At 46.6% G+C, this 27,398-nt stretch overlaps 1 protein-coding gene and 1 long non-coding RNA gene across 8 annotated transcripts in view; one reads left to right on the forward strand and one right to left on the reverse strand.

Moving 5' to 3' along the window:
- Positions 1-2,497: 2,497 nt before the first annotated feature.
- The window catches only part of TPST1 (tyrosylprotein sulfotransferase 1), a 42,419-nt gene continuing 17,518 nt past the window's right edge, over positions 2,498-27,398 (forward strand). The window contains exons 1-2 of one of the 7 annotated variants that reach the window (XM_075113303.1): positions 2,498-2,728; positions 22,430-23,373. In XM_075113303.1, coding sequence (XP_074969404.1) covers positions 22,529-23,373 — 845 coding nt within the window. In that variant the 5' untranslated portion in view covers positions 2,498-2,728; positions 22,430-22,528. The other 6 variants (XM_075113302.1, XM_075113301.1, XM_075113304.1 and 3 more) reach the window with 6 other exon arrangements.
- On the reverse strand, positions 11,487-13,853 carry LOC142066167 (uncharacterized). The gene is made up of 3 exons (XR_012663620.1): positions 13,327-13,853; positions 12,608-12,717; positions 11,487-12,045 (listed from the first exon to the last, which is right to left on the reverse strand). It is a non-coding gene; the product is annotated as an uncharacterized LOC142066167 (long non-coding RNA).

Raw genomic sequence — 27,398 nt, forward strand, 5'->3', positions numbered from 1 at the left:
TCCTCCAGGACAAACCGCTCCCTTCACCCTCGATGCTTGCCCTTTGCTCCTCCACCAAAAATCATGGCTGTCTTGGGGTGGCAGAGCCAGCCCAGCTCCCTGACCGCACGTCTCGCCCTGCGTTGGTCCCCGGGGCTCCCGCTTCATGGGGTGGCAGCTCAGGGGAGCAAATCCCTTTTGTTACAGACCAGACACCATTGAGAAAAAGGTATCCAAAAATAGAAAGCCTGAGCTGTTGAAATTATCCAGCTCAGCAGAGATGGGGGGGGGGGGCTCTCCCAGCTCTTTCCCACACTTTATATATGCATATATTTATATATATAGTGAAAGCTAACCCCTGGAGGCATGCTAAAGGCTTTAAAACAAGTGCTCTGTTGGACTAGAGGTGTTTTTGCCAAGTCTAAAAGGACCTTCAAGTTTACTGCTCCCCATGCCGCCCATCGAGGAGGGAGGGCATCAGCTGGGATGAACTGGCAGCTGTTGTTCAAGCATCTGCTCTTGCACTGGGCTGAAAGGGCTCGTCAACAGATGATGTAAATGCTATTTTTTTGTTAATTAGGTGTGTTGAGTTATCTGCCTGCCCTGCAATGGGACAACGATACATGGTGAGCTTTGAAATGTCATGGGTGGAGAGAAAGCAGGTGGGGTTTGGGGGAAATGCGCAGGACAAGCACCTTGATGCTTCTGCAGGTAGCATCCTGGTCCCCATCGCAATGCACTGGGGTGTTCCTTGTCCCATGGGGAAGCCCAATATTGCCACCACAATGGGGCTCATCTTGGGTGCTTGGCAAATTCATCTACAAAAGGGTTTTGTTGTTTGGGGTTTTTTTTAAATTTATTTTTCACTGATTTCCTTAGAAAACGCCATGGCAAGGCAGAGCTAAATGTTTCCTTAGGGTGCAGCAGCCAGAGGGTGGCAGTGAGGGAGGAAAAGGAAGTGCCAAAAACACCCACTCAAAACCTAATGGGATCCAACCACCTCCTCCCAGCAGGTTTCCTCCTTCATTGCCCAGCAAAGCCCAGAAAATCCCCTAATGCTGCTGCTTCCAGCTGCCCACACGGCAGCATCCGTGAGTGGGCTGGGTGTGGAAACAAGCTGCTTCAGGCCAATTTAAACATCTTCCCTTTTCCTGTGCAACGTCCTGCCCCAGGCATGGGCTCAGCGGAAAGTTGCCTCTTTCCCAGCCCTGTGGGATGGGACCCCCTGCCCATGTGTCACCACCTCGGGTGAGACCCCGGCAGTTGAAGCAACTGGAGAAGGAGGCTCGAGCACTGTGGATCTTGCACTGGAAATGGCCCCAAAATGTTCCTCTTGCTCCAAAAGCTGGCGGAGGGCGGCCACGGGGACTTCCAACCCACCTCCCAGGCTTGGCTTGTGATCTCTCGCCTGTTTTAATATTGCAAGGTAAGATGAATGCTTGAAGTTCCCATTTCTGGGAGGAAACTGATGTAGCATTTGGCAAGGCTTGCAACAACTTTACAGCAAAAGTCATGGTTAATGCCTCGGGCCGGCTGCAGGTTGCGGCGGTCCGCAGAGCTCCCGGGCGCGGCGTGGAGCCGCTGCCACCAGCACGCGCTGGAGGCAGGGATGCGCCCCCCAGCCCTGCAGCGGTGTCAGCGTTGGTGTGTAACTCATCCCTGCACGGTGAGGAGCAGCGTGTGAGTGTCCAGTATCATGCAGGTGAAATACAATTTATCCCGTTCAGCCTTGCTGTGCAGGGTTGATGGGCTTTGCCCAGGCAACACCTTGCTCTGCAGAGGTGGGTGCAGAAGCAGGGGCTGGTTGGGCGGGGGTCTGTGCATGTAGGGATGGGCAATTGCTGCTTTCTTGCCTATTTTCCCTGAGCACGGATGCCGGGAGTGGCTCAAAAAGAGAACCCAGCCCCGAATTTCCCTGCTGCTGGAGCCCTGGTCCTTGCAGCCACATGTGGGAAGAAACGCCCGGTGCAAGGACCGCAGCCGGCACCAGCCACGTGCGGGGCGGGCTCTGCACTAACCCTGGCTCGTGCCCCAGGTAGCTTCACCCCCACCCACAGCATCTCTCTGGGTTTCACCAGGGCGAGGGAGAGCAAGCGCCGACCACAGGCTCCAGCTCATCTCTAGTGCCCAACGCAGCAAGAAAGCCTGTGATTCACTCCAAAACCTATGACTGACTCTACAGATGCAGCTTCTTCATTACTTAACCTCCAAATGTTGCTTTTTCCTCTTTGGACTCTGAGTTTTGAGCTTTTCCCAGCCTTTCTGCAGCTCTGGGAGCTGGAGCCTTTCCTCCAGTGCCAGCTGCGCTGGTTGTGTCAGGCCGGGAGCCATAAATACTGTGAGACTGGTGATGAAGAGGGGAGCTGGTGGGAGGGAGGGATGGAGGCAGGCTGCGGATTCTGCATTTTTTTGCTGGGGCCTCAGCAAAGCCCAATAGTTAATCATTAAAATATGCTTATATGTAACTAATCTGCAGGACAATGAACTGAGAAATTATTTAACGCAATTTAAATGGGTTATAGTAGTCACTATAATACTACCATAATAAGTGTGCCTTGAGCCAATGGGAGCTATCAGGCTCCTATAAAAGCGGGTGGGGAAGAAATAGCAGCTGGTGGGAAGAGAGCACCGAAGACCCGATGTGTGTCGTGAGCCGCCTCTCGACACGTGGAAATCCTCCTGATCTGCCTGAAATCAGGCTCCAGCGCCGGGCTGAGCCCTTCTTCAAATATTGGGGATCCCTTCAGCGGTCAGTGGCTGCAGTGGGGAGGACGGGGTCTGCCCAGAGCCAGCACTCGTGGCCGCACTCTTTCCTCTGCTGCCGCTTGGCTCTGCCAGTGGGGACCAGAATTGCCTATTTAAGGCTAAAAAGGTGAAATTCAGCAGTGCCGTGAGTTGGGGGTTGCGTCACTCGGGTCGGGGTGAGCGGGATGCTCTTCCGTGAGGTGGGTCAGACCTGGGGGCAGTGGCTGCTTCTGGTGAAACCCCGTTCAGGCTGGCAGTTTTGGAGCTGTTGATGGCATTAGCAGCACTATCACGGTGTTATCCTGGGGGGACATGCAGCACCGAGTGGGTGCTGCTGCTGGGTTCTGCAGCAGCTCTGTAAGGAGAATATGGTGGGGGGAAGGAAATCAATGGAAATGGATTTTAGTGGACTTTGATAGGCCTGTGAGAGGGACTGTATCAGCTTCGTGAGCTGACCCGATGGCTCCCTGAAATCCCATCCTCCTGCGAGCTTGGCGCTTGGCTCCCAGCCTTCCCACCGGCGCATTTCGGCTCTATCCCGTTATTGTTTGCAGCCCTGTGGGACTGAGGCACCAGGCTCTGTTGGTGAGCACTGCTGAGACCCTCCAGCATAGCACTGGCCATGGCTGGGGTGAGAATACATCTGCTGGAGGGAGAAGTGACACTGAGCTTTCTGCCAGCCCTGCTGCCTTCTTTGACATACCCCAAAGAGGTGTTACGTGCAGTTATTTGTAGCTCCATGGTACAGATATTTACTCCTGCGGTGATGCACAATCTTGCCCTTGTTGCCCGTCCTTAGATAAGGAGTAAACCCTAACATCTCCAGACATCAGTTTTATCCTGCTACTTGCTTTTTCGTCAGCCTGCTAGTTTAATAGTATTTCACCTGCCTCTTTTTGTGACTGTTCTGTCTTTTGCCCAATTTTAAGGCATCTACAATTGAGTTATTGCATTACATTACATGAAATCAGCTTTCAGTTCCCTCCTCCCTGCTTGCAAATAAGCAAATGGGTGCAAGGACTTTCGGAGGTAATCGTGGCTCTGCTGGCCAGCTGCTCTCCGATCCAGAAAATGAAGAGCACAGCCTGTTTCCTGTTAAATTTTGCTGGTTGCATTGATTTACATTGTTTGTCTCATGTTTTGTGGCTTCCAAGCTGATGTTGCATTAAGCTGGCCAGAGTTGAGGCAAGAAATCAAATGCAGGCACTGGCAGAGTTCCCCAAACGCATTCATAAGGGTTGATCGCACAGTCACATTTCCTTAGTCACTGGAGGAGAAGTAGCGGAGCCGCCTTGCTTGTGTCCCGGCTGGTTTGCATCGACCCTGTGCTGGTAAAAGGCAGCTGGCAGACAGTTTTGGAAAGTCAAACCATGGAGCAATGCAGGTGGTGGAGGGGCTGCCTCCCCCCTGCCATGGCTGAGCACTTCTCCAGCTGCCAGAGTGGCGCGTCCTGTCTTTATCTTGACCCACAAGATCTTCTTTCATCTTATCGTCTCCCCTGTCCTGTTGAGGGGAATGAGAGAGCAGCTGGGTGGGCGCCCAGCAGCCAGCCAAGGCCACCCCACCAAAAACACGGACTAGGGCAGAAATTCTCATACATATGTATATGGAATCATAGACTCATAGGATATCTCAAGTTGGAAGGGACCTATAAGGGTCATCGAGTCCAACGCCCTGCTTCTTGCAGGACTACCTAAAACTAAGCCATACGACTAACAGCATCATCCAGATGCTCCTTGAATTCTGATGGGCTTGGGGCCGTGACCACTTCTCTGGGGAGCCTGTTCTAGTGTATGTGTGTGCATCATATGTATATAAATGCATTTTAGGCAAAGCAGGATTAATTTCTCATGCCCTTGCTTAGGGGGACTCCGTGCAGATAAAAGGGACGGCATATTGCTGCTGCAGGTCAGCGCTTTGCTGGGACGGCAGCGCCGCGGGCAGCAGGGAGGCGAGAGCTGCCTTTCGCCCCAGGCTGGCACGGGGGGTTGGTCATATGGGCATGTTTGATTCGAGGTGTCACGTTGCAGGTCTGGGTCCCCGATGGGTTGCTACCTTTGTCCTTGCTGGCTCTCAGCAAGTCTGTGCAACGAGCTGTGAATATGTCCACAAAAAAAAAACCAAACCCAAACCAACAACCAACCCAACCCAAAACAACTGCTTTCTGTCTCGGGTTAGTCAGAGGCTGGCTGCAGAGCAAGGCAGGGATTTCTGCTCAAAGGAACCCAAAGCATTTGGAATCAAAAGCCCTGATCTAAGGGCAAAAGCTTCTCGCCAGCCACACTAGTGAAGAAAGTTTCTTATTTCATTTTACAAGCACCAGCAGCACGTTGGCCAGGGAGTTCTGCCCTTTCTGCTCCATTTCTGGCAGAGAAAGTCTCATTTCTCCTTAGGAAAACAAGAAACACGCTATTCCTATAGGACTGAATGCAGGAGAACATGCAGAAGTTAATATTAGGGAAGGCACCTGCAGAATTCAGCAGGTTCCTATGGCAATAGGTTGAGACATAGGTAATGTATTTAGCATTAACTGTGAATTGTCTGTTTATGTGCACGGATTTGGAAATAAGGGAGAAGCCCTGGGCGGGGGCTGGATGCAGGATGGGCCGAGCGAGTCCTGATTTTGCCATTTCTGTTCCCTCTCTCTCCATCACAGCCCAGAAAATTGGTGTATTGATGGCTGCTCTCTTTCATTGATTTAAAAATACTGTTACAGGAAGATGGGTTCATTATTTGTTTCTGCTGGTGCAATTTTGGTTTTCTTAGCAAAAAGAGATTGGTTCTTTTTGTGCCCCAGGTTTTCCACATAAAGGTGCAGAAGTTCAGCAGATTATTTATTTGGTGCATTTTATTCCCGGTACAGTTTTTTAAATTTAAAATCTTTTACGGTTGTGGGGGCTGTTATTTGGTGGTTAGAGCAGGGACGGGGAGAAAGGAGAGCTGCATTTTATAGCTTGTCTACAATTAATAGTTTCATAGACCATTTTTTGGTGGATACAGGTTTCAGATGCCTTCACACCCTCAGCTTCTCAGCTGGGTCTCACCATTCCCATCACCTCCCTAATGAAGGTGCCTCCTCTGTTTTCAGTTAGGGCTATTTCCCCTCCCTGTAGCAAACCCAGCTGTGCCTCAGCGAGCTCAGAGACAGCATTAAATGCCACATTCCCGTTTTGAAAGGCCACCATAAAAATAAATGATTGATGGAAACCAAACAAGAAGAGGGAGCTCTGCAGAAGGTACCGCTCCTCCCTCCCCTATTTACTGTTCTCCCAGACTTTGGCCCAGGGGCTCAGGCTTCACCCATTTCACAACGTGCCTCGCTCAAGGCCTAAAGGTACGGCCTTGGGAATAAAAAATGGGTCTAAACCAAGTTTTTTTAAGCCACATCTTCAGCTGAGCTGTTCAGCCACTGCAAATGGGGAAAAAACCCACTGCCAGGGTAGGGTGCTGGATCCAGCAAATGAGCCTGTCCCCAAAAACAGCGGGGGTTTATTTATAATTTTTTAGGGCATCGCATTACCCTCCTCATCTCCCCCAGGAAAGGTGCCAAATCTCCAGTGTCTGAACCGATGCTTGCTGGTGATGAGCACAAAAGCAGCCCCTGGGGAGGGAGAATTAGGGTTTAATTCGGGTTCTTTAAGCTGACAAATCAAGCTGAACCATAAAGGAGGCAGGGGAGGATGAAAATACTGCAAGTCTGGAACAAGAAAACATGGTAGGGGTGGGATTCATATTCTTTCTTGCCTCATCTTTAATAGTGTGAATTGTAACACCACTTGTAAGAAACTTAAAGAAAAGGGCTGCACCATGTATGATTTCATTGGCAGTGTTAATGATGGTCCGTCAGAGCTTTATGTAATTTAAAAATTGTGTACGCTTCTCTAGCTCCTTGCAAGCTGGCCAGCTAACGAAGGGCCGAGTGATGGACCCGCTGGGCACTCGTTGTACAGTCACTGCTTTCGAAACACCAGCGCCTTGCACGTGATAGAGATGCCAACGTATTTAGGTGACGGGATATTTTTGCTTTCAGCGCTGCTGCGGTAGCAAGAGTCCAGTCCTGCAAGACCAGCCACGCTGGCCGTCCGGCCCCAGAGAAACTCATCACACGGACTGTAGCCACCGCCTGGGCACAGCGTGTGCGGCCGAGGCGATTCCACTGCCGTATCACTGCTGCCATCGCAAACAGAGGGTTTGAAAGCCTTTGACCCAATGCAAGCAGAGCTCTGTGTCTTTGGCAGTGGGGCTGGGGATTTGGGTTTTTGTTGGTTTTTCTTTAGATGCTGGTGTTTGTGAGCTGTTCTTTCACCTCCTTGTGCTTTTTTCCAGACAGATGACATCATGTCTTGTATCACTGGCATTATAATTAAGCTAATGGATATTTAGCCCATTAAGTGGCTGCCACACGTGCTACTGCTTTACAAACTCAGGACTTAATCTTGCAAAGCCCTGGGCACTTTCAGCCATTTAAATTTCACAGTATAAGTCGTGCAAGAAATAGCTTATCCCTCTTCTGTTAAGGGCTGGTGTGGTGCTTTCCCGCGCAGTTTCCTGTGAATGTGATGAACGAATGTGCTGAGGATGGGCTGTGTGGGTGCCACGCAGCCCTGAGGAGCATTGCTCCTTGCTGGTGGGTGAAAGCCCGGCGCTTTGCTCCCTGCCTGCGTGGCCAGCCATGCAGGGCAGCTCAGCAAAAGCAGCCAAGGGCGTCACCCATCACTGGCAGCGAACACCTTCCGCAGCGTGGTAGTGGTCGTACGAGACCTTATAAGAGCTCCAGCTTAGCTGGTCTCTGTGATATTGGATTTATTTTATTTTATTTTTAGACAAAACTAAAGGAGGGGATGGAATTAGGCAATGGCTTGTTCTCAAGTGTTCCTATGCGGAGACGAGTGCTCCGCCTGCACACGTCCATCATGCCACATAGGCAGCTGTCTGCAAGACAAGGACACGGGAAGATGCCTATAAATGCAAAAGAGGAAAGTGTTCACTCCTGCTTTCTAACTGGAAAAACAGCTACTTCTGTATTTATTGGATGGCTAGGACTGCCTACCAGCTGGGGAAAAAAAATCTCCCCATGAAATGTATACATCTGATGCCTAAAACCCCTTGCCTGAGAGAACAGGGATGAGAACTGCACAGAGATATTCCTAGCCCTGTAATTATTTCTCCAGGCACGTGGAAAGGTCAGTTCTCAGCTGTCACATTTAGAAAGCAGCAGACACTAGATCAGGCAGAGATGGGGGAATATGGAGTTATTTATCACAAAGAGTTCCTTTACAAGGTCGGAGCAGAAACCGCCTCGTTCCTCTCTAAGCCGCAAGTGGGTTAAGGTCAGGTTGCAGCTACCTAAAGAAAAGCCCATGTTCTCATGACTTTGATAGTCTTGCTTTAAATCCTCCTGAAACGGTGCTTGCAGCAGAAAAGGCAGCCCTGCTTGGCGATGGAGAGTGGCCCTGCTGGGTTTAGGGAACTAAGGGGTCAAAGCTGGGGCTGGAGCTGGTGGAGATGTGGGTTTCTTGGATCTGCAGCACCCAGGCAGTTTGAGCTGGGAGGGTCTGGCTCAGCACCCGTGCCCAGATCACTGGCCTGGACCTCCAGCAGTGTCTGAGCCAGTGCAAAGCACGTTTGACGTGTAACCAGATCCGATGTGTCACACTTTGCCCTCCCATGAGACGCTGGGCAGGAGGGACCCAGCTGAGGTGTTGTGTTTTCAGGCCAGTGTCTTCCTGGGCAGGTAGGGGCAGCTGTAACGTGGCACGGCTGAGAGTGAGTTTGAAGAGCAGGATGAGCTCGTGCTCTGTGAGACCCAGGGGGATCAGTGCCTGTGGACCTAGGGTAAAGCCCTAGGAGGTAGAGGAGTGATGCTTTCAGGCTGTGCACAAGAATGATGCTGTGCATGCAGGTTAGGTGGATCCCTGTGCTGGCAGCTGAGGCTTTTTGCAGGCAAACACTGAGAATGGGCACATTTCTCACCCCACAGTGATTCCCAGGGCTTGGTTTTCCTGGCTTTGGCTGCAAAATACAAGTTGTGTGGCTATTGAAAATGCCCAGCGGGGCCCCAGCCCATTGGTGCATGCACCACATCTGCTCTGGCATCCCGGGGCCAAACTTTGCACTGCCAAGGGCAAACTTTGCACTGCTAACATGATTGATCTGTGAGGCAGCCGGGCCAGAAAAATAATACTGGTAGCAGAGAAAAGCAATAAAAATGAACGCGCCTCTGGGAAATGCAGAGAGATATTAGCATACTTCCAAGTCAAACAGTGTCCTCGCTGCATTCGCAGCTGACAGGTTTGCTCTGCACATAAGACAGACTGTGATAAGTCAAGGCGTGATTCTGGATGCAGAAACATCTATTCAGCAGAAATATCTTATACTCCTGCTGTGAGGGGATGCAGAGGAATGTCATCAGCCTAATGTCATGTGGGGCCTGTTTTCCCTAAACGCAGAGGCTTGCGAACTCAGTCCTTGGATGTTCTTCTCTGGGGATCGTAAGTCTTCCCTGAACACCTCGGCTGGTGTTTTTGGCTATGTCTGCATTTACAGACACCACTGGGATTCATTTGTGGTGCTGGGTGCCAGCTGCCCCCCCTCTCCCCATCCTGCCGTGATGTGCAGCGAGGAGCGGGGTGTTCCTGTCCCCTGCCCCTGCTTTTTCTCAGCCCAAGGTAAACTTAGGGCATCTCAGAGGCCAGGATGTGGAGAGGGATGCTGCCCCGATCCTCCCCTGACCGAGGTACCAGCTGAGGGCTTAAAGGCTGTGCTGGTTTAACAGCCGGCAGTTTACTTTGTCAGTAAGGTGTTAGGTCCATCCTTTTCCCCTAATCAGAGGGCATTTTTTTCGTATTCATAAAGGCAGAGATAACAGGATTGACTTAAGCAACCTACGTCTTTGACACAGAGCCAGCTAAGCACTTAAGCGGGGTTGCCTGGGGGAGGTAGGCTGCCCAGCTGTGCAAGACAGCACGGGTACACGCGGGGCTTGGGATTTCTGAGCTGCTTCTACCAAAAGGCCAAATGAATTTCCCAGACACACAGGACAAGCTGAAATCCAACTGAGTTTCTTTGTGCTTCAGCATGTCAGTATCAGCCTCCAAATTCCTCTGTTCCCTCAGTTCCTTCTAAAATGGATCTATCTATATATAATCTTCTATAATGGAGGGAACAGGGAGACTTTTTTTGAGGCAGAAGTAATGGCTGAACCTCTCACCTCCCTGGCTTTCAGAACCACCTTTAGTGAGCGTGGGGATGAAAGCCACAAGCACCAACCCGCCTCCACCTGCCTCTCAGCGAAGGAGAGGTCCTCCCCATGCCAGACAGCCAGCAAAAAGCCAGGTTGTGCAATCACTGCTGAGGCATTCGAGGAAAAAGAATAATATTTAACAGTTTGGGCAAGAACATGCCTAAGCCAGCAAGCACGGCTCTCCTTGCTCTGGGCTGGGGAATGAGTTGGACAGAGCCAGAGGGAAATTCTTTACATTCTTAGGATTGGGAAGGTGGAATTAAGGTAAAATACTCCTGTATGAGAGCCAGGATATCTGGACTGGCAAGCTTTCTCTTGCTCTTAAACATCACACTTTGTATTCAGGACTACTTTTGAAGTGGAGTTGGTGTCAGGAAAAGCATTGTATTGGAAGTCCAGGGAGGGAAAAAAAAGACCCGTTATTGCTCCCGAATGCGCCAGACCTCCAGCTAGCAGAGGTCAGGGCAGCATGCTGGGGACGTTGCTCGCTCGTGCGCTGGCCCAGCCGCTTGTATGGTGGGGTAGGAAAGCTGCCGCTCACCGGGCAGGCCTCGGTACGAGCGTAAGGCAGCACAGTCTGTAACTGCTGCTGGACCTGCGACTGTTGCTGGAGGCTGTGCAGGATGGCCCCCGGCTCCTCCGGTGTGCCCTGGACCCGACTCGGGGAGGGTCTGCAATGCAGCCACAGGGCTGGGAACCCCCAGGCGATGGTATATAGGCGGTTCCTGCCATAGCAGCAATTTGGAGAAAAAGTTTGGTTTGTGTTGTGCTTCATGTTTGGAAATAACGTGAAAAAAGTTAAATGTAGGCTCCTAAACAGCTCCAGCTTTCAGGACTCGGGGCTGCTCTTCCCTCCTCCTCCTCCCACCAGCGGTCCCAGAGGTGCCGTGTGGCAGTGCCAGAACGTGAAGCGTGGGAACAACCATAGGTCCTGCCACTGCCAAGGGGAGACAGTGCACAAAGTGGGCACAAAGCGGGCACAGCCACCAGGACCCGCTTCTCTTGGAGCAAACCCTGGGCTGTGGCTCCTCGCTCCAGAGCTGCGGCTTCAGTCCTGGGCCCATCCTTTATCCCGTGTGTGCAGCTGAGCCCCTGGCGAGGAGGAATTATTTCCCAGCTTTACCAGGAGCAAGCCAACAAGGAACAGCCAATGCTGTCAAATAATGACCAGTTAAATGCTGTTGCTTCTGGTAGTGTTTACCCACCAGCAACAGCAACTTCACGGCCAAGAGTTAAGCTCTGTCTGTACTGAGACTTTGCATGATGCAATAGTTGATGGGTTATTTGATCCGTGGCTCTCGGACAACACTGATTAAAGAAGGGCCCAGCGTGGGGCACCCACTACATACAGTAGCTCCATCTGCTTCATACAGCAGCATCGTCTTTTCCCCTTCCCCTGAAGAACGGCATTTTCCCCCCTGGAGGCACTGTTTGATTGCCACAGATTGGAAGCCTTTAAAAGGGAAGCTCTGTGTGAGTCACAGTTAAAGCCATAAAAGAAAAACCAATAGAGCAATCTGAAAAGTGCTGTTTAATGGATTGAGGCAAACTTACTGGAAACAGGATACAGACTGTTTCATCTTTAAATCATTAGTTCAAATCCAGCTGCATCTGGCAGCAAATGACATTTATTCCCTGTCAATAGCTGTCAGAGAAAATAAATTTGAAAGGAAATTTACCACCTGAAAGGAGTTGCTGGTTTCTCTACGGTCCGAGCAGTTCCCTGAGCACGTCTGAAAGCCTTACGGACGTTAGGTACTCTTGAAACTCAGTCCTTACAGGGCAGAACTTTTCCCACCATGAGAATTCTTGTCACTGTCCTGAATGTAGGTATCTGCTCACATGGCTACCTTCGCTTAATTTTTTCAGCAAATAAAACACGCATGAGCCAGGCTGCGTTCACGGCCCGTCTCGATAGCGCTGCTTCTCCACCACCTTGGTGAAGCAGGCGGCAGAACAAGTGCTCATCCGTAGCAGCTCTCCGGGCAGCGCCGGCAGCGAGCGTTGGCACATCAGTATCGGTGGAAACCACGTCCTGACAGGCTTGTAAAGGTTTCATCATAGGCACTTTGCAAGGGCTATGAGACGGGAGGTAATAGGCTGTGATTAATTCTGTGTCCTGAAGGTATCGCTGCCAGCTCAGGCACCGTCGCTCTGCATCTTCTGGAGCCAGGACGATGGCAATGCCCAGCTGGTTATCTCCCCCGCCACACAGGGGTTTTACCGTCTCTCTGGGAGACAGGACAGTGAGTCAGAACTGATTTTAGGGCTTTCAGGATTAAAAGGGGCTGGTCTCCCACATGGTGGTCCCCATCCTTTTTACACCAAGGTCTCGCTGCTGGTGCTGTCTCCCAGCCCTGGTGTCCCCGAGCCCTCCCTGAGCCTGGTGGCACCGAACCGGTGGTGGCTCTCGTTAGCTGCCAGCCCGTGCTGCGCTGCCACACTGCAGCGACGGCGGAGGGGCCGCCCCAGCGCAGGAGGGTTTGGAAGGCAGAGGGCACAAATATCCATGAGCAGCGATGAGTGTTGATTACCACTGCTCATCGCAGAGGTGGCTCTTCCTGGATTCAATTTTGGGCTGGCACCATGTTAAATCCTTCTAGCTGATTTCCCCCCCTCCATTTGGCAAGCAACACAAACCTGAGGACTGTCCCATGGGATTGCTCCCTTTGCTATGACCCTGCAGCAGCGCTGACTTTTCCATGGGGTGTTTGTCTGCATATGGTGATGGCAGCTGGGCCAGAGCTCCTCTATGTAAAGAAGAAATACATTTTCAATTAGATTCAGCCTTTACATATCACTATGTTAACGCTAACAAGTCAAATACAGCCTATTTTCCCTCTCTTTAGGGTTAAAAGCTGCCTTTCTGCACAGAGCACTGAGAAGGGAGAGGTTAGGACGGCCTCAGGTCAGTCTTTGTCACAGGTGAGCTAGCCTACAGGTGTGGGTTTCCTGGAGCTACACCTCCAGGGGCAAAGTGCTGGTGCAAATCATCCTCGTCTGGTCGCTTCACCCACCCGTGGGTCGGAGGAGTTGTGCACTACGCCGGCAGCCAGCTCAGGCTCGAGCTTGTGCTCCAGCCTGATGCTATTCCAGATGTTTTCACAGTTGTACATGTGGTGGGCACACGGTTGGTGCTTCCCCACTGCCACAAATTCAGTGTGTGACACCAGGGGCCGCCCAAGCTCCCAGCCAGGCGGTACTCCCTGCTGTCCCATGCTGCCAGTGCCTCATGGCCATCCAGATGTTTCGCTGCAGCTTTCCTCGGTTTGTCAGGCAGTTGCGGTGCCGCACTTAAATCCCGTTTGCGCAGAGCAACAGGAGGCTGTGCTCCGGATGGTTCCACCTGCGAGACCCACCTCCAAACCCGAGCTGGGGGAAGCATTCGGCGAAGCGTTTGCTTGTTAGACTGTTGGTGTAGCCCAAGCCTTTACCCTCCTCCTTCAGCAACGCTGGCGTGTTTTAGTGGAGCGACCTGTGATGAAATCCAGCTGTTCCCAGCCATCAACATCTGTCTGGCATGGCTGTCCAGATGTTGATGCACATGGGCTCCTCGGGGCGTTCACGTGGCGCCACCGCCCAGATGTGCGCCCGCGCTCCCCGCCCCCTCCAGCTGTGGGCTCCAGATGTTTCCCGCCGCGCCCGCAGGGGTTAACGGTCCCGCCCCTCCGTCGCCCGGCCCCGCCCCCTGATCTGTCAATCCTCAGCGCCGGCCCAACCGCGTCCCGCGACACATCGAGGCCCGCGACCAATCAGGGCGTGGTTGTGATTTCCATGGCAGCCGCAGCCGCGCGGCTGAGGCGAGACGGCGGCGCGGCAGGTCCCGGTCCCGGTCCCGGTCCCGGTCCCGGTCCCGGTCCCGGTCCCGGTCCCGGTCCCGCGATGGTGCCCGAGGGGAGCCGCCGCGGCGGAGGAGGGGCAGTGGTGCTGCCGCTGCGCGGCTCCAGCCCGGCCCCGGCCGCGGCGCGGGGGCGGTGGCAGCGCAGGTGAGGAGCCGGTGCCCGCGCGCACCTGAGGCGGGAGGCGGCGGCGGGCGGGGCGAGGCCCGGGCGCGGCCCTTCGCCCTCTCACGGCCGGCGCAGCCCGGCGGCAGCCGCCACGCTCCGCCCCGCCCGGCGCCGGGGCGACTCCGGTGCTGCCGGGGCTGTTGCCTTTGTCGGCCGGGTCGGGGGGCGGCCGCGGCCTGAGGTGGCGGCTCGGAGCGGGTCGGGGGGGCCGTGCCGTGCCGTCCTCGCGGCTGCAGCGGGGAGCGCCCGAGGATGCGCGGCGGGGCCGGCCGGCTGCTTCCCGCCGGGGCCGTGGCGGGGTGCGAACCGAGCCGTGCCGAGCCGGGTAACGGGAAGGTTTCTGTTCGGGCGGGCTGACTCGCCGCTTTGTTCAGCGGCGGAGGTGTGCGGGGGGGCCGGGGCGGGAGCGGCCGGCGGCGCAGCGGGGGCACGCAGGCATAGTTTTGCAGCGCTGCGTTCGTGTCTGCAAACGCAACGTGTAACAGTCATGGTGTACGTAAGCGTTTTAGCAATAGTTTTATGGCAGACCTGATGTGTTTCTTAGCTGGAAGCGGTTTTGCCGGTGGTGTTGCTGAAGAAGCCTCTTGCATGTTATTGTGAACCTGACACAGGTCCATCTCTTCTTAGTGTTATTAAGCAGTTTGGTTCTTTGAAGTACCTTACTGTATTGCGAAGTGCTGAAATCCCTCTTAGGAGGCACAGTACGCAGGCAAGTACGCAGAACAGTAGCTCATTTCCTATTAGTGTGCTACTGACTTTTTTTCCTCTTTTTTTCTTTGAAGAAAGAAAGAAAAAAAGAGCCAGAAGTCTGTGTGTGTTGCCAGGAAAAATTCCTTTTGTTGAATTGTTCTCCAGCAGTAACTGTCGTACTTAACAAATACCGTGTCTTCTTGCATAACTGCGAGCATGTTGGTAACTCTTTTTCGACCATTCAGTATGCAAATCCAAATAATTTGCTGTATGTGTTATGTATGCAGGTAGAGCAGAATATATGGAGGTCTTCGCTTTCATTTGAAGCAGAACATTTTCATTAGCTGTACTTCAGACTCATTTTAGAAGTCTTAAATCTTGAAAAACCTAAAAGGAATCTTGAGTGCTTTGGTAACCTTATTAACTGTTTTGGATCCGGTATGTTTTCCTCTTGCTTGTTAAGAAAGCTTGTGGTAGTAGATCCAGAGGAAGGACAGATGCTTCTGAGTTCCCTCGACTTCTCCTCTCTCTCCCTATATATCTGTCTAGTGGAGGATTATGAAGAAAGCTGTGGGGGTTTTTTTGTGTGGTGTTTGGGGTTTTTTTGTTTGTTTGGTTTTTTGGGGGGTAGGTTTAACTGGTAAAAGGAAAGGGTACAGCTTGTTTCATCTTTTACCTATTGATTATATGAGGGAACTGCATAAATATGAGCACATCTTTTTTTAGTCCCTGTAATGTGACTGTACTAGAAATCGTGGAATTATTACATAGTTGTATGCAGTCTTCCCCAATATGGAAACTATGGATTCCGCAGTGGTCTATGGCTGTGGAGGTTGATTTGGCCTTCACAATTTTTCAGAGCTTTAGATTAAAAAAATGAACAAACTGACAAAAATTAAAAGCAACAAACCAAACCAACCCCCCAAAGACCCCAAACAAAAAAGTGTAGGTTCCAGGGAATGCAAACATGTGAGCAATATTCCTGTAGTTCCTACAGTGTGAAATATAGGGCAATGTTGTTTGCATGTGCTTTACCTTCCACTAATGTTGTCCAACTTTGTCCTATCGTTCTATTTGTCAAACTGCCCTGCATGAAGATAGGCTTCACTAGGTCTAGTTGGCTGTTTTTCATGCCAGATGCTTTCTACCAGGTGGCTTACTGCTTATTTGTTTGTGGAGGTGAATAAAAATTGCTCATTCTGTTTGATCATCCTTTCATATTGTGTAACTAATGGGGGGAGAAATCCAGAGGAAACAGCTGCAGGGCTTGAGAGCCCTGATGACTTAAAAATCTAGAGATGGACTTGGTACTCAAGACTTCTTGATTTTTATTTCTAGCTTTGCTGGGATTTTGCTTGGGGTTTGCTTGCTTGTGCTGTACTTTGACATTCCTTTCTCAGATCCTGCTACGTAACTGGTAGTAATACGTGATATCTGGTCTTTGGGGAAATCATCACGGTGATGGATTGCGCAAGCACTGCTTTGAAGGCATAAAAATTCTTCCCAAACACTTAAATGATTTTTGGAACAGTCTCCTAAATGAGCCCGTGATGGTTTGGGTAGCTTCTTGAAGTGGTATACTGTGAATATTTCAGTCTTGTTCCTCGGTGCTGTGCTATACCATTATCGTGTAAGTGTTGGCTTTCCTATGCAGTCGTCTTTGTGGTGAACAGACATGAAGGACCAGAAACAAACCAGTTCATCGAAGGAAAGGTTTTACGGAATTCCTTTAACTTTCACTTAGGAATGCTGAAAGACTAACATTGTATGCAAGGGCTTCTTACTTGGACTATTTGATGAGCTTAATATAGGACTTTCTCTAAGAAATATATTGTCTCCAATTTTCTAAATGTATACTGTTTTGAAGATGATTCTTGAGAATCTGAATCCAAAAGCATTCCTCCCCTCTATCTTACTCCTGCTGTCCAGTACAGGTGAGAGGGCAGAGCGTTTTGAGAAGGATGGCTGTGAGGCCTGATGGCCTGTTGACACTGAGCTGAGCGTGATCTTTCCTCCCAGCAAAGGTCTCTGGAAGTGTTGAGGTCAAACGCTGGGATGAACACTCGGGCAGGTGCCGGGACAAGATATATTCCACAGAAACCTCAGCTGTACTACTGTCTATGCTTGCTCTTGCTAGAAGGAGATACGGTTATCATAATCTGAGCCACAAGTTCAAGAGATGGAAGCAGAGGACAAGCTAATCAATGAAAAATGTGCAATATATATGTGGGGTTTGTTTTGATGTTTTTTTTGGTGGTTGTCTCTCTTTCCAGCCTCCAAAGGGAAAGTCTGAGCTCTACGGCTTATGAGGATTGCTTATTACTGGGTGGTAATGGATCATCTTTTTTTCCCTGGCAGGGAATGCTTTAAACAACAAAACCTAAACTGTTCTAACATAAAATACAAATAGATGACTTGCCTCTTGACTAAGCTAAAAATCTTCAACATTTTTTGGGTGAACTTCAGGAGAAAAGGTCTTGACCTGCTGCATGTAGGGGGAGGGGAGGAGGGAGAGAGAATTAATGTTCCCCGAAGAAGGAAACAAAGCATTTTGCTTTAAAAACATCTTCTTGTGGCTGACTCATATGTCTGGCTTTTCTGGGAAGAAAATTCAGTTATGTACACTTCTGCTTAGCTGCGTTTTTCTTGTACTGAAATTTGCAGATCCTAACTGTCTTTTTTTTTTTTTTGAGTTACACTAAATTTTTCTAGGCACTTGTTTTAGTCTGTCATTTGAAACTGGTGCTCCTAAAGGCTTTCTCTACCATTGTAGTCATCTGCAACTTCCTCAGCTTGTGACTCTGTTGTATTGGAGGGGTGTCTGTGTTTGGTTTGGGTGTCTTGGAGGCTTTTGGTGAGATTTTTTTTTTTGTTTAGGGTTTTTTTGTTTTTGTTTTGCCTTTTTTTTTAAAGAGTTGTCTATGTTTTTAGGTGGAGTGGCAGTTTGTTCTTCTCGGGTCACAGTGGGTAAAAATGCCACAGTTCTTCAAAGCTCTCCTTAAATGCTGATGAGGGATTCACAGAATCACAGGATTGCTGATTGCCTTGCTGTGATTTTTAAATGCTGTCCATTTAATTACTCTTACCAACAGAACATTAATGACATGTCATAATCCTTCCCGTTGGCAGGTGTGATCTGGAGCACTTGCTCATGTAAAGGAGGGAGAAGGTGGGGTTTGTTTGTAGGCTGCTAGAAGGGCGGTAACTTCCATATGCCACACATGTCCCAAAGAGCTTTATTTGTAACTTCAGGCACAGAAGGGAGTTTTCTCGCTTGTAGAATAGTTACTTTGCTGAGAGATGCTGTTTCTGACTGCTTCTCTGTTGATTTCCTGACATACAAAGTCCTGGTCTTGCCACAGTTTAGGGCAGTTGCGTGCCAGGTATCGCTTCCAGGCAAGAACACAGAAGGTTGTAGAAGCTTAATACTGGGTCTTTATGGTCTTTCAGCCTTTGGCATCTTTGATGTAGTAACTTTTTGATAAGTTCAAGTGAAAGTATTTGTGGTTGATTGGTGTGGGGTTTTTTGGTCACATCGATGGGTTTTTTAGTTTTGCATGCAAATGGTCAATATTAAGAGCAATTTAGGAAACCTGCTCACAGACTGCAGTGCGTATGCATAGTCACAGCTGGAACTGTGTTGAGACACAGGCTGTGAATTGAGGATTTCAGCCTTCAGTCGAACAGGCTTTCCTCCGATGCTGTTTGTTCCTCAGCTTGGTTCTGAAAGCTGTTGCTGGTTTGTGTTTGTTTGTGTTAAAGGGCTATTGTAATATCAGAGTAAAATGGTTAATGCACTCAGTCTTGATGTGTTTTTCTCTAGTGAGCAGCTACCTAGCGTTTGTGTTTGGGGAACATTAGTGTCTTCAAGGAGCAGTTTTTAGTTTGGAAGATGAAGATTTTTGTGGAGGGGTTAGGGTGGCTTTTATTTTGGGTTTTTTTTTTAAGGAAATCAGTTTCATGGAATTTACTCAAAATGAATAATGCTGGGGATTGTATAAAGTGTAAATATTTGCAGGTCACATGTGCTCTGTGGCAAAATACTGTTTCTCTCTTGTTAACTCTTCTCTCAAATGAATACTGACTTTTAACTAAATCTTTACTGTATCTAAAGCACTTAAAGAGATTCTGTGTACTATTTGCTAGTTTTTAGAAGAACAGTTTCCTTTCCCTAACTGAAAGTTAAGTGTTCATGTGAAATCTCTTCAGGAGACTTTCTGCTTTCTGGTGCTATGGAAGTATTTTCTGAATGTGTGGGGTTTTTTGTTTCTTTAGCGTTGTTCAGATGACCTCCACTTAAATTTCTGGGACTTTGTTCCTTTTAATGTCCAGATGCGTTAGGCACAGTTAAAGCCAGTTTTTCAGCGAGGAGCAGTAAGTAGAATGAAACCTGTCGCAGAGGATGAACTGGTTGTCAGAGTGGTGTTCTGGTAAGATTTGTGATTCTTAGGTTAGGACTCCAATTTAATTGTGGAAACAAAAACTATTAAGATGAGCTTTGAGTGTAGAATTGTGACAACTGTGGATTAGAATAAGCTTTGTTAGTGTGGAGGGGGCAAGGTACTTTCTCAGCTCAGTGACTGGCTCTCCTGGATGCGCTGCAAGAGAAGAATACTGCTGTGGCAGGTGCGTGCATGAGGAATTCCCTTCCTTCTGCCCCTGCGCTGTCATGACATGGGAATTCTGTCCTCTGCCTGCTGCTGGCTGGCTGCACAGCCTCATGAAACAGGGACTGTGATATGCAAGGCACTTGATTGCCAAGAGTTGCGGGCTGCCCTGCAGATTTGTTGCCTGTTCCTACTGAGCAGGTTGTGAAGGCCGGCAGCCTGGTGAGGGACAGGTGACTTGAAACTTTGAGTTGGTGATGGGATTTGCGTGGAGGAAAAGGGTAAGTGGATGGTGTTTTGGAGAAGGTGTAGAGAGTAGGCATGTTCTTTGTTCAGGGACGTGTTGTGCATTGCTGACAGAGATGGAAAGCTTTGAGGAAGCCAGTCATTTAAAATGTTGGCGGTACCTCAGTGCTCAGAGCTCCTTACAGTTAAGAGCATTAAAAACATTCATGCTGTTCAGTAAGTTATTTCGGCTCTGAAAAGCAAGCTCTTATTTAAAATTTCAATTAAGAGTACTAATTTCATTTGGATTTTGAGAGGAAGAGTCAGATTTCAGCGTATCTTACCTGAAAATCCAAAGCTGTTGAACTACAGAATATAGGTAAAACAATTGTCTTTACATTAGCTGTTACGAATGGAAAAAGTAAAGCTAGAGTGTGCAGGTTGGCGTGAACAGATCAATTCATCTGGGCAGCAGAGTAGCAAATTTATTTAAGCCAGTGTTGAATATAACTCACTGGTTTTCACTGTAAGTCGTGGCATAGTCTTAGTCCTCCTTGAAAGTGTCTGCATTGGAATTCAGCAGACAGATTTTTAAACCTTTTGTTGCTGTCTAAAAGTTTGAGACTCACATGCTTGTCCAGAAATAATTTAATACAGTCTTTGTTTTTCTTCTCACCTGTAAAAATGAAAAGTACTTTTAAATAATGCAATATCAAGAATCCTAAATAAAAAAAAAATTAAAACCTTGTTTTTATTTTGTGTATCTTGGGGTTTCAGACTTCATCTCCTCATTACAGCTTGGATAAATAATAAAGTTCAAAAAAGGGGGTATATAAAATATTTAGTAATAGATGTGTTAGCTGTGCAAAGCCTTAATTCTAATAAATGCCAAATTTGTTTTCAAATACTGAATTATACTATCATTGTAGAAAACAGTACCATACCTATCTGAGAAAAGCAGTGGCTTTTGGTGTGGTAAAATTCACTTTGTTCAAACAGTAATCATACTGAAAAATTGTTGTGTCATAGAGTAATAATCACTGCTTAAACTATTGATCAGAAAGAGGAATGAAAGGCATGCTATCGATATCTTACAAAATGGATGAGTCCTTGATTTGCCTCTATTTTCGTAATTTGTAAGGGTTTAAAAAGGACTGATTAATTTAAATGTGATATTTTAGAATGAGAATGAATATTATACTATAAGATAAATTGGTTTACAGTATATATTTCTATTCCATGCTATAAATACGAAATTGCTATAACCATGAACTTCATTCACGTGGGCTGCAATGATGCCATATAAAGGCATGGTTGTCTCTGCTGTTATTGTCAGTTGACTTCTGATGTGCTACATGGGCCCTTGCCATAAACCTTTCTATGCAGTAACCATCTATTCAGATTCTTAACTCTGAAATGTTACGTTTTATCTCGGAGGGGAAAGACACTTGCTGTCATACCAGCAAAAATGCAGACTTATCTAGATGAAGTAGAGGAGACTAAAAGAAAGAGCAAGCTTACCAGTCCTGCTTAAAAGGCATCCAAACCTTCTTATTTGAAGGTAGAATGCAGTATATACTTTATTCTGTATAAATATATATATTTGTATTGTACATTGTACATGTACAATGTCAATGTACGTTTAATTGTAAAAATCAAATACATTGTAATGTATGTTATAGACACATACAAAAATATATGTATAATTCGATGCTTTATTACAAGACTTAAAATTATGTGAGGCTTTAACTCTTTTCCTGGGCTGCTGATGGAAAACAGGATCTATTTTTCTTTCTTCCTAATTTATTCAGTTTTTCAGTATTTCAGGTAACATTCTTTTGGAGTTCAAAACACCGCATAAGATGTGGGGGGAGGGTTGGTGGGGTTTTTGTGTTTTTAATCAATGGAATAATGAATGATTGTGGTTATGTTGGGTTTGGGGTTTTGTTTTTTTTTTTAAGAGAAAAGTATCTCTAAGGGCCAAGTTTTAGGTAAAGAAAACAATAAAGAACTAAGTTCGGATGAAATCATTAGTTTTCTTTTGTATATCCTGCTTTGTATTATCTGGATACTGGGATAGACGAAAATTTTTAAGGCAGCATGGGTTGATTCTTCTTGATCCTAGTCAGCTTGTTCTTGATCTTAGCCAGCTTTAACCCTGCATTCTGTTTGTAGGTTTTAATGACTATACACTTCTTTAGTCAGAAGTTCCCTTGAAGTAAAAATTGAAGTTTCCCTTGCTGCAAACTCTTTTCTTAATTGCTTAAAGGCCTTGTTCAAGAACTAGACACTGTCAGTGTTGATATGTAAATGTGAAACATCTTTTACCGTCATCTCGTATCCTGTGAAGGAAATAGAGCATGTCAAGTGAAACATGACATATGTAGTTATGTGAAAATGTGACAGTGAGCAGGACACTGTTACCGTCTATTCAGCAATCCAGAGTTATTCTAATACTTAAATTCTTCTGTGATTTCTAATGTGATTTGTGTGGGGTGTCTTGTTCATTGTTTTAACTAGGTGTCTGGCTCAGAGAGGTAATTTTTGGGTCTTTTTTCTGTAAAATCTCAAGAGTAGTAGTTTCTTAATTTTTTTAATGTGTAGAGCCCCATATAAATGATGTCTCTGCTTGACTGTAAAGTTTAACAGTAGCTATCAGGTGGTAGAATTCTTTCAAATATGTTGTTAAGATAAATTCTATATAAATAGTAATTGTAGTAATGAATCTTATTATGGTTTGTGTTGCTTCCATGGGTTAAAAAGAAAAGGCTTTTATTATGGGATGATTGTGTTTAGACTTCGCATTTACTGTTCTTAATGAAACACCAGGAGATAATAGTTTTACTGAATGCTGCCAGGTATTTCTGTTGTTGATTTATCATAGTTCTTAACAAAGTTCTAAATGTTTTTAATTTTCTTTTCCCCCTTGCCAGACCTTAATTTATTTTGGATTAGGATTCCCATGGCATGTGAACTAGAAGACAGTTTGAAATAGAAGGTCTCGTTATTTTGAAGTGACAGTCTTTACCAAAATGGTTGGAAAACTCAAGCAGAACTTGCTGTTGGCATGTCTGGTGATCAGTTCAGTGACGGTGTTTTATCTGGGCCAGCACGCTATGGAGTGTCACCATCGAATAGAAGAACGCAGCCAGCCTGTGAGGATGGAAGGTGTGAGAAGCACAGTAAGAACTGCTTCCAATGTAAATGCAAACAAAACCTTTGCTTACAACAAAGACATGCCTTTAATATTTATTGGAGGAGTACCTCGAAGCGGCACTACCTTAATGCGTGCCATGCTTGACGCCCATCCAGATATTCGATGCGGAGAAGAGACAAGGGTAATCCCGCGAATTCTGGCAGTTAAGCAGATGTGGGCTAGATCAAGCAAAGAGAAGATCCGACTGGATGAAGCTGGAGTCACAGATGAGGTTCTGGATTCAGCCATGCAAGCATTTTTATTGGAAATCATTGTGAAACATGGAGAGCCTGCTCCGTATTTGTGTAACAAAGATCCTTTCGCTTTAAAATCCTTAACTTATCTTGCTAGGATTTTCCCCAATGCCAAATTTCTTCTAATGGTACGGGATGGTCGTGCGTCTGTGCATTCCATGATATCTAGAAAAGTCACAATAGCTGGGTTTGACCTTAACAGCTACAGGGACTGCTTGACCAAGTGGAATCGTGCTATAGAAACTATGTATAACCAGTGTATGGAGGTTGGTTTTGAAAGGTGTATGCTGGTACATTATGAACAACTCGTACTGCATCCAGAAAGATGGATGAGAACTCTCTTAAAGTTTCTTCACATACCATGGAACCAAGCAGTGCTGCACCATGAAGAGATGATTGGAAAAGCAGGGGGTGTTTCTCTTTCAAAGTGAGTATGAATGTTCCTCCTTTACCATGTATTGTTCTAAGAGATAAAATAGTACATTTTGCATATAAAAGACTAATCATAACTCGGTTTCAGTTTTTAAGTAGCTAATGATATCTTGGGAAGCTCATCTATGATGCAGATTGTCTAGAAAGTAAACATGATTGTTAACTAACAACTTGCAATCTCAGATTGCTCCCACAAACAGCTGGCCCGCTAACATATGTGTATGGAGCGTATGAAGGAACTTTTAATTAATGGTCAGTCCAACTTGAATTTGGATGTCTAGTATCAGCCTTTATTCCAATATAGCTTTGCTTTTCCCTGTGCCCCAAAATAAAGCTGGGCTGTTTTATCTAGGCTGGTGTTATCCATCCTAGCAAGATCACCCGTTTGATTTCAGGAACTTAAGTATTGTTGTCAATATGAGAACAGCCTTCGAGTTATATTTGCCAAGAACATACTCTTCCAGGAAACTTGAGAAACTGTTCCAATAAAATAGAAAGCAGAATTGGCGTGCTTTTCTGTTGGCATGTGCTCCTAAAAGGACAAGCATTTTGAATAAAATTAACCGTGTTGTAAGCAAATCTCTCAGTATTCTGTCATGCCATCTGTGCACCTGACTTACCTACTTTCAGAAGCCAAAATCCAGCTCTACTTAGAAGAACCTAAATAGGCGCTTTGAAGGCGGGGAGGAAGCTAGTTAATTCTCTCTTTTTGGTTTCTTGGCCATTATTTACAGGGGACCTTCTGAGATATGGAAGCTGGCTAGTCTTTATGGGGAAGAAAGGTGTGAATGTTTGAATCTCTGTTATTCCTTTTTTTCTGTGACAGGTAAATCTACCAGATTGTCTTATTCAATATTTTAGAAACGTAAACAGCCCTGTTCCAGCATGAAGGCATGCCCAGCTGAATTCCTTGGCTTCTGTTTTCTGAATATTCATCACTGGCCAAGTGCTTCTGAGTAACAGAGGCACCTTGCACAGCAAGCAGCGTGGGCTGGGTAGAGACATATCAAACTGTAATACTTTTTTTTTTTAAACTACAGATTTGAGAAATAAGAATTGGGAGATTTTCTTTAATGCCTAGGGAAGTGACAGTGTGGATTTGCTAATAGATTGTAGGGATTTAAAGCAAATCATAGAATTATTAGTCAGTGGCTACAAAGAGAACTTAAAGCTCAGATAATGCTTATAACTTTCCTGTCTGGAGGTTTTTGCATCACTATTCCCACAGAAGAAACCCAGCCACTGCCCCTGTGTTCACAGAGCTGTCAAGAATATCAAGATGGCATCTCAACTCTTTTTTTTTGCAGTATTGTTCGCTAGCAGATTGAAGCCATCTGATACTGTTAACCTGAAGCAGCGTACTGTTGTACCTCTCTGCAAGCTGTACCTGTATGTGAGCTTCTCTTTAGTTCCCTGTATCATGTTACTGCTTCACAGTGGTGGCTTAAGGGGGAGGAAACTCATGTTTACTGATATAAGTAGGTGGTTGCCAAGTTCTGTTAAGTGTCCTGTAAAAACAACTCTGCATTATGCTATTTCTGGTAAAATATTACTACCTTACATCTTCCAGATTGGTGTTTTTAAAAATTAATGTGCCTTTATACTATAAAACTCAGTAGCCTTACTGAATTCATACAGTTTAAAGTATTATTTCTTGCTAAACCTGGTGGAATGGGATGTGAGGAGTTGAGAATACTTTTTCATGTCTCTAAAAACTAAGAAAATTGGTGGTTGAAGGTGGGATGTGGCATCATGGTTATTTTAATCAAACTTGCAAATTTAAGACAAATGAGTATGGAATTATTCTGTGACCCTCAGTTCAATCTGTTCACGGAATTCTTTATGGTTTTATTATCTCATGAGATAACATGTGAAACTAATTCCGTATTTCAGAAGGCTTTGGCAATAGTGGAAAAGAATGGTTTATTAGTGTTATGTCTATGGTGTTTATCTACTCAAATACCCTTGAAATATATGGTGAGATTTTTCAGTTGCAAGAGACCTTTATAATTTGAGAATGATTTCAGTGACTCAGTCTTTTGAGGGCTGCAGTGAATATGAAATTCTCTAACTTGGATGTCTGTTTTGTTTGTTGATATGATACTAATTGAAATTGTGCAGGGGGAGCTTGAGGTTTCCCCAGTTTTATTTCCTTGTACCTGTTAAAACCTGCTTTTGGCATCCCCAGCTCCTCACTGCCCTCTCGTGTGCACCGGAGCGCTGTGGACAGGGACAGCAGCCTCTCCAGGGGGTCCTTGCCCAGAGCAGGGGGTAACTGCCCAGAAAAGGTTTTCTTTGAGAAGATGCTTGCTAGGTAGCTTACTGAGAACTTGAGAGTCTGCCACAGACAGCTGGTCAAATTTTGACAACTGAACAAAATATATCTTGCATTAGACTTAGTTTTCCTTCTATCAGGTTGCATTTGGCTTGTTGTCAGCTGCAGCAAAACTCTTTATGGCCTCAGGTGTGCGTGTGGCTGTTAAGTTCTGGGTCAGGTTCTAAACAATGTTGTTCTCTTATGACTTAGAATTCCTCTTCAGGCTTACTGGAGAGTGCTTTCTACTTCACAGAGTGAATACTGTCTTCTTTCGGCTGACAGAGTCTTGAGCAGTGGACCTCCATATTCCGATGAGCAGCTTTCTCCCACCTGACTGCCCAAAGGGATGGTGCTGAAGATCACTTCAGAGATAATATAAGGAAATTCAAAACACTGCTGTCTCTAAAGCTTTGTGAGAAGACAGTTGTAAATTTACCATGTGCCTAGTACCAAGTGCTTTAGGCTGTTTCATAATAGTATATTGAAGTCAGAACACAAATTATGTAACAGCTTTTACTGGCAGGAGCAGGAGATCACAAGCACCAAATCATCTGTACTGAATGTGATGTTCATGTAAAAGATGCCACCACACAGGCCTAGCCTCTGTAGCATAGTAGGGAAAGTATGATGATCTAGATAAGATTTGTTCCCTAGTTGTCTGTGAAGTATTAGGTAGTGTAGAAAACCTCTGAGGTCAAAGAATGAACAATGATTATAATCGGCAAAGGCTGTGATACCGTGTAAAGACTTAAGAAAATAAGCAGAGAAACCTGCCTCGGTCATCTTCCACTCACCTGGAAGACTTCCAGGCAGGCTCAGTATCCATTTCAGAGGCATGACGCCTGCTCCAGGTAAGATGCCTGGAGGTATTTTAACTCTTGGAGGATTTTTGAAAAGAAATCTGGCAAGAGTTTGTTGTCTTGAAATACTTAAAACCACTTTGTGAAAGAGATCGCAGTATCACTAAAAGATCTTTATAATGATGTTACTACCTGGTAACAGAAAGCGACTGTTTAAGGATATATTTTTAACTGATCTGAAATCAAAATTAACTCTGTCAAATGAAATCTGTATCAGATAGATGAGGCTCTAGATCAGTGTAAGGTGTTTTGTTTTCAATTGCATACAGAGTTAAATTGTGCGTGCAGGCTGTTTCTCTTCCAGAGATGAGCTAGCCACCCTGTGACTCGCAGAATTCTTCAGGCAGCGAGCTGACACCATTTGTCTCTTGTTCCAGACTTAAACTCATATGCAATAATATCTAATATTGCTATTAACAGACTAGGCAGTCTGTATTTATGATTCTGACTTTGTTCCCCCAGCTGCTTGATTTGAGGAAACTGCTGCCGTATTATCTTCTGCATTTGCATAGTAATCCATGCTTTTTCCATTGCTCATGCAGCCCTAGCCTCACTGTTGTTCTATTTTACTTAGTATTTTTGCCTCTTACTTTGGGGTTTTATCCAGCTGCAAGGAGAAACACTGCATGGGTTTTAAGGATGTGCACCACAGCACTTGTAGTGGCACGAAACCTGTGGTTTGAAGTAATTGCCAACGTGGCTGTTCAAGGAATGTATTATAGCTGGTCTACATGCTATAACGTCTATTGTTAATATAGCTCTGGCATTTGCCTCCTAACTGAAAACAGCTGTAGTGACCACTGATGCAAAGAAATGTCAACCCTTTAATAGCAATTTTTATTA

The sequence above is a fragment of the Phalacrocorax aristotelis genome, chromosome 18, assembly GCF_949628215.1.
Source record: "Phalacrocorax aristotelis chromosome 18, bGulAri2.1, whole genome shotgun sequence".
In the NCBI taxonomy this organism is placed as follows: domain Eukaryota; kingdom Metazoa; phylum Chordata; class Aves; order Suliformes; family Phalacrocoracidae; genus Phalacrocorax; species Phalacrocorax aristotelis.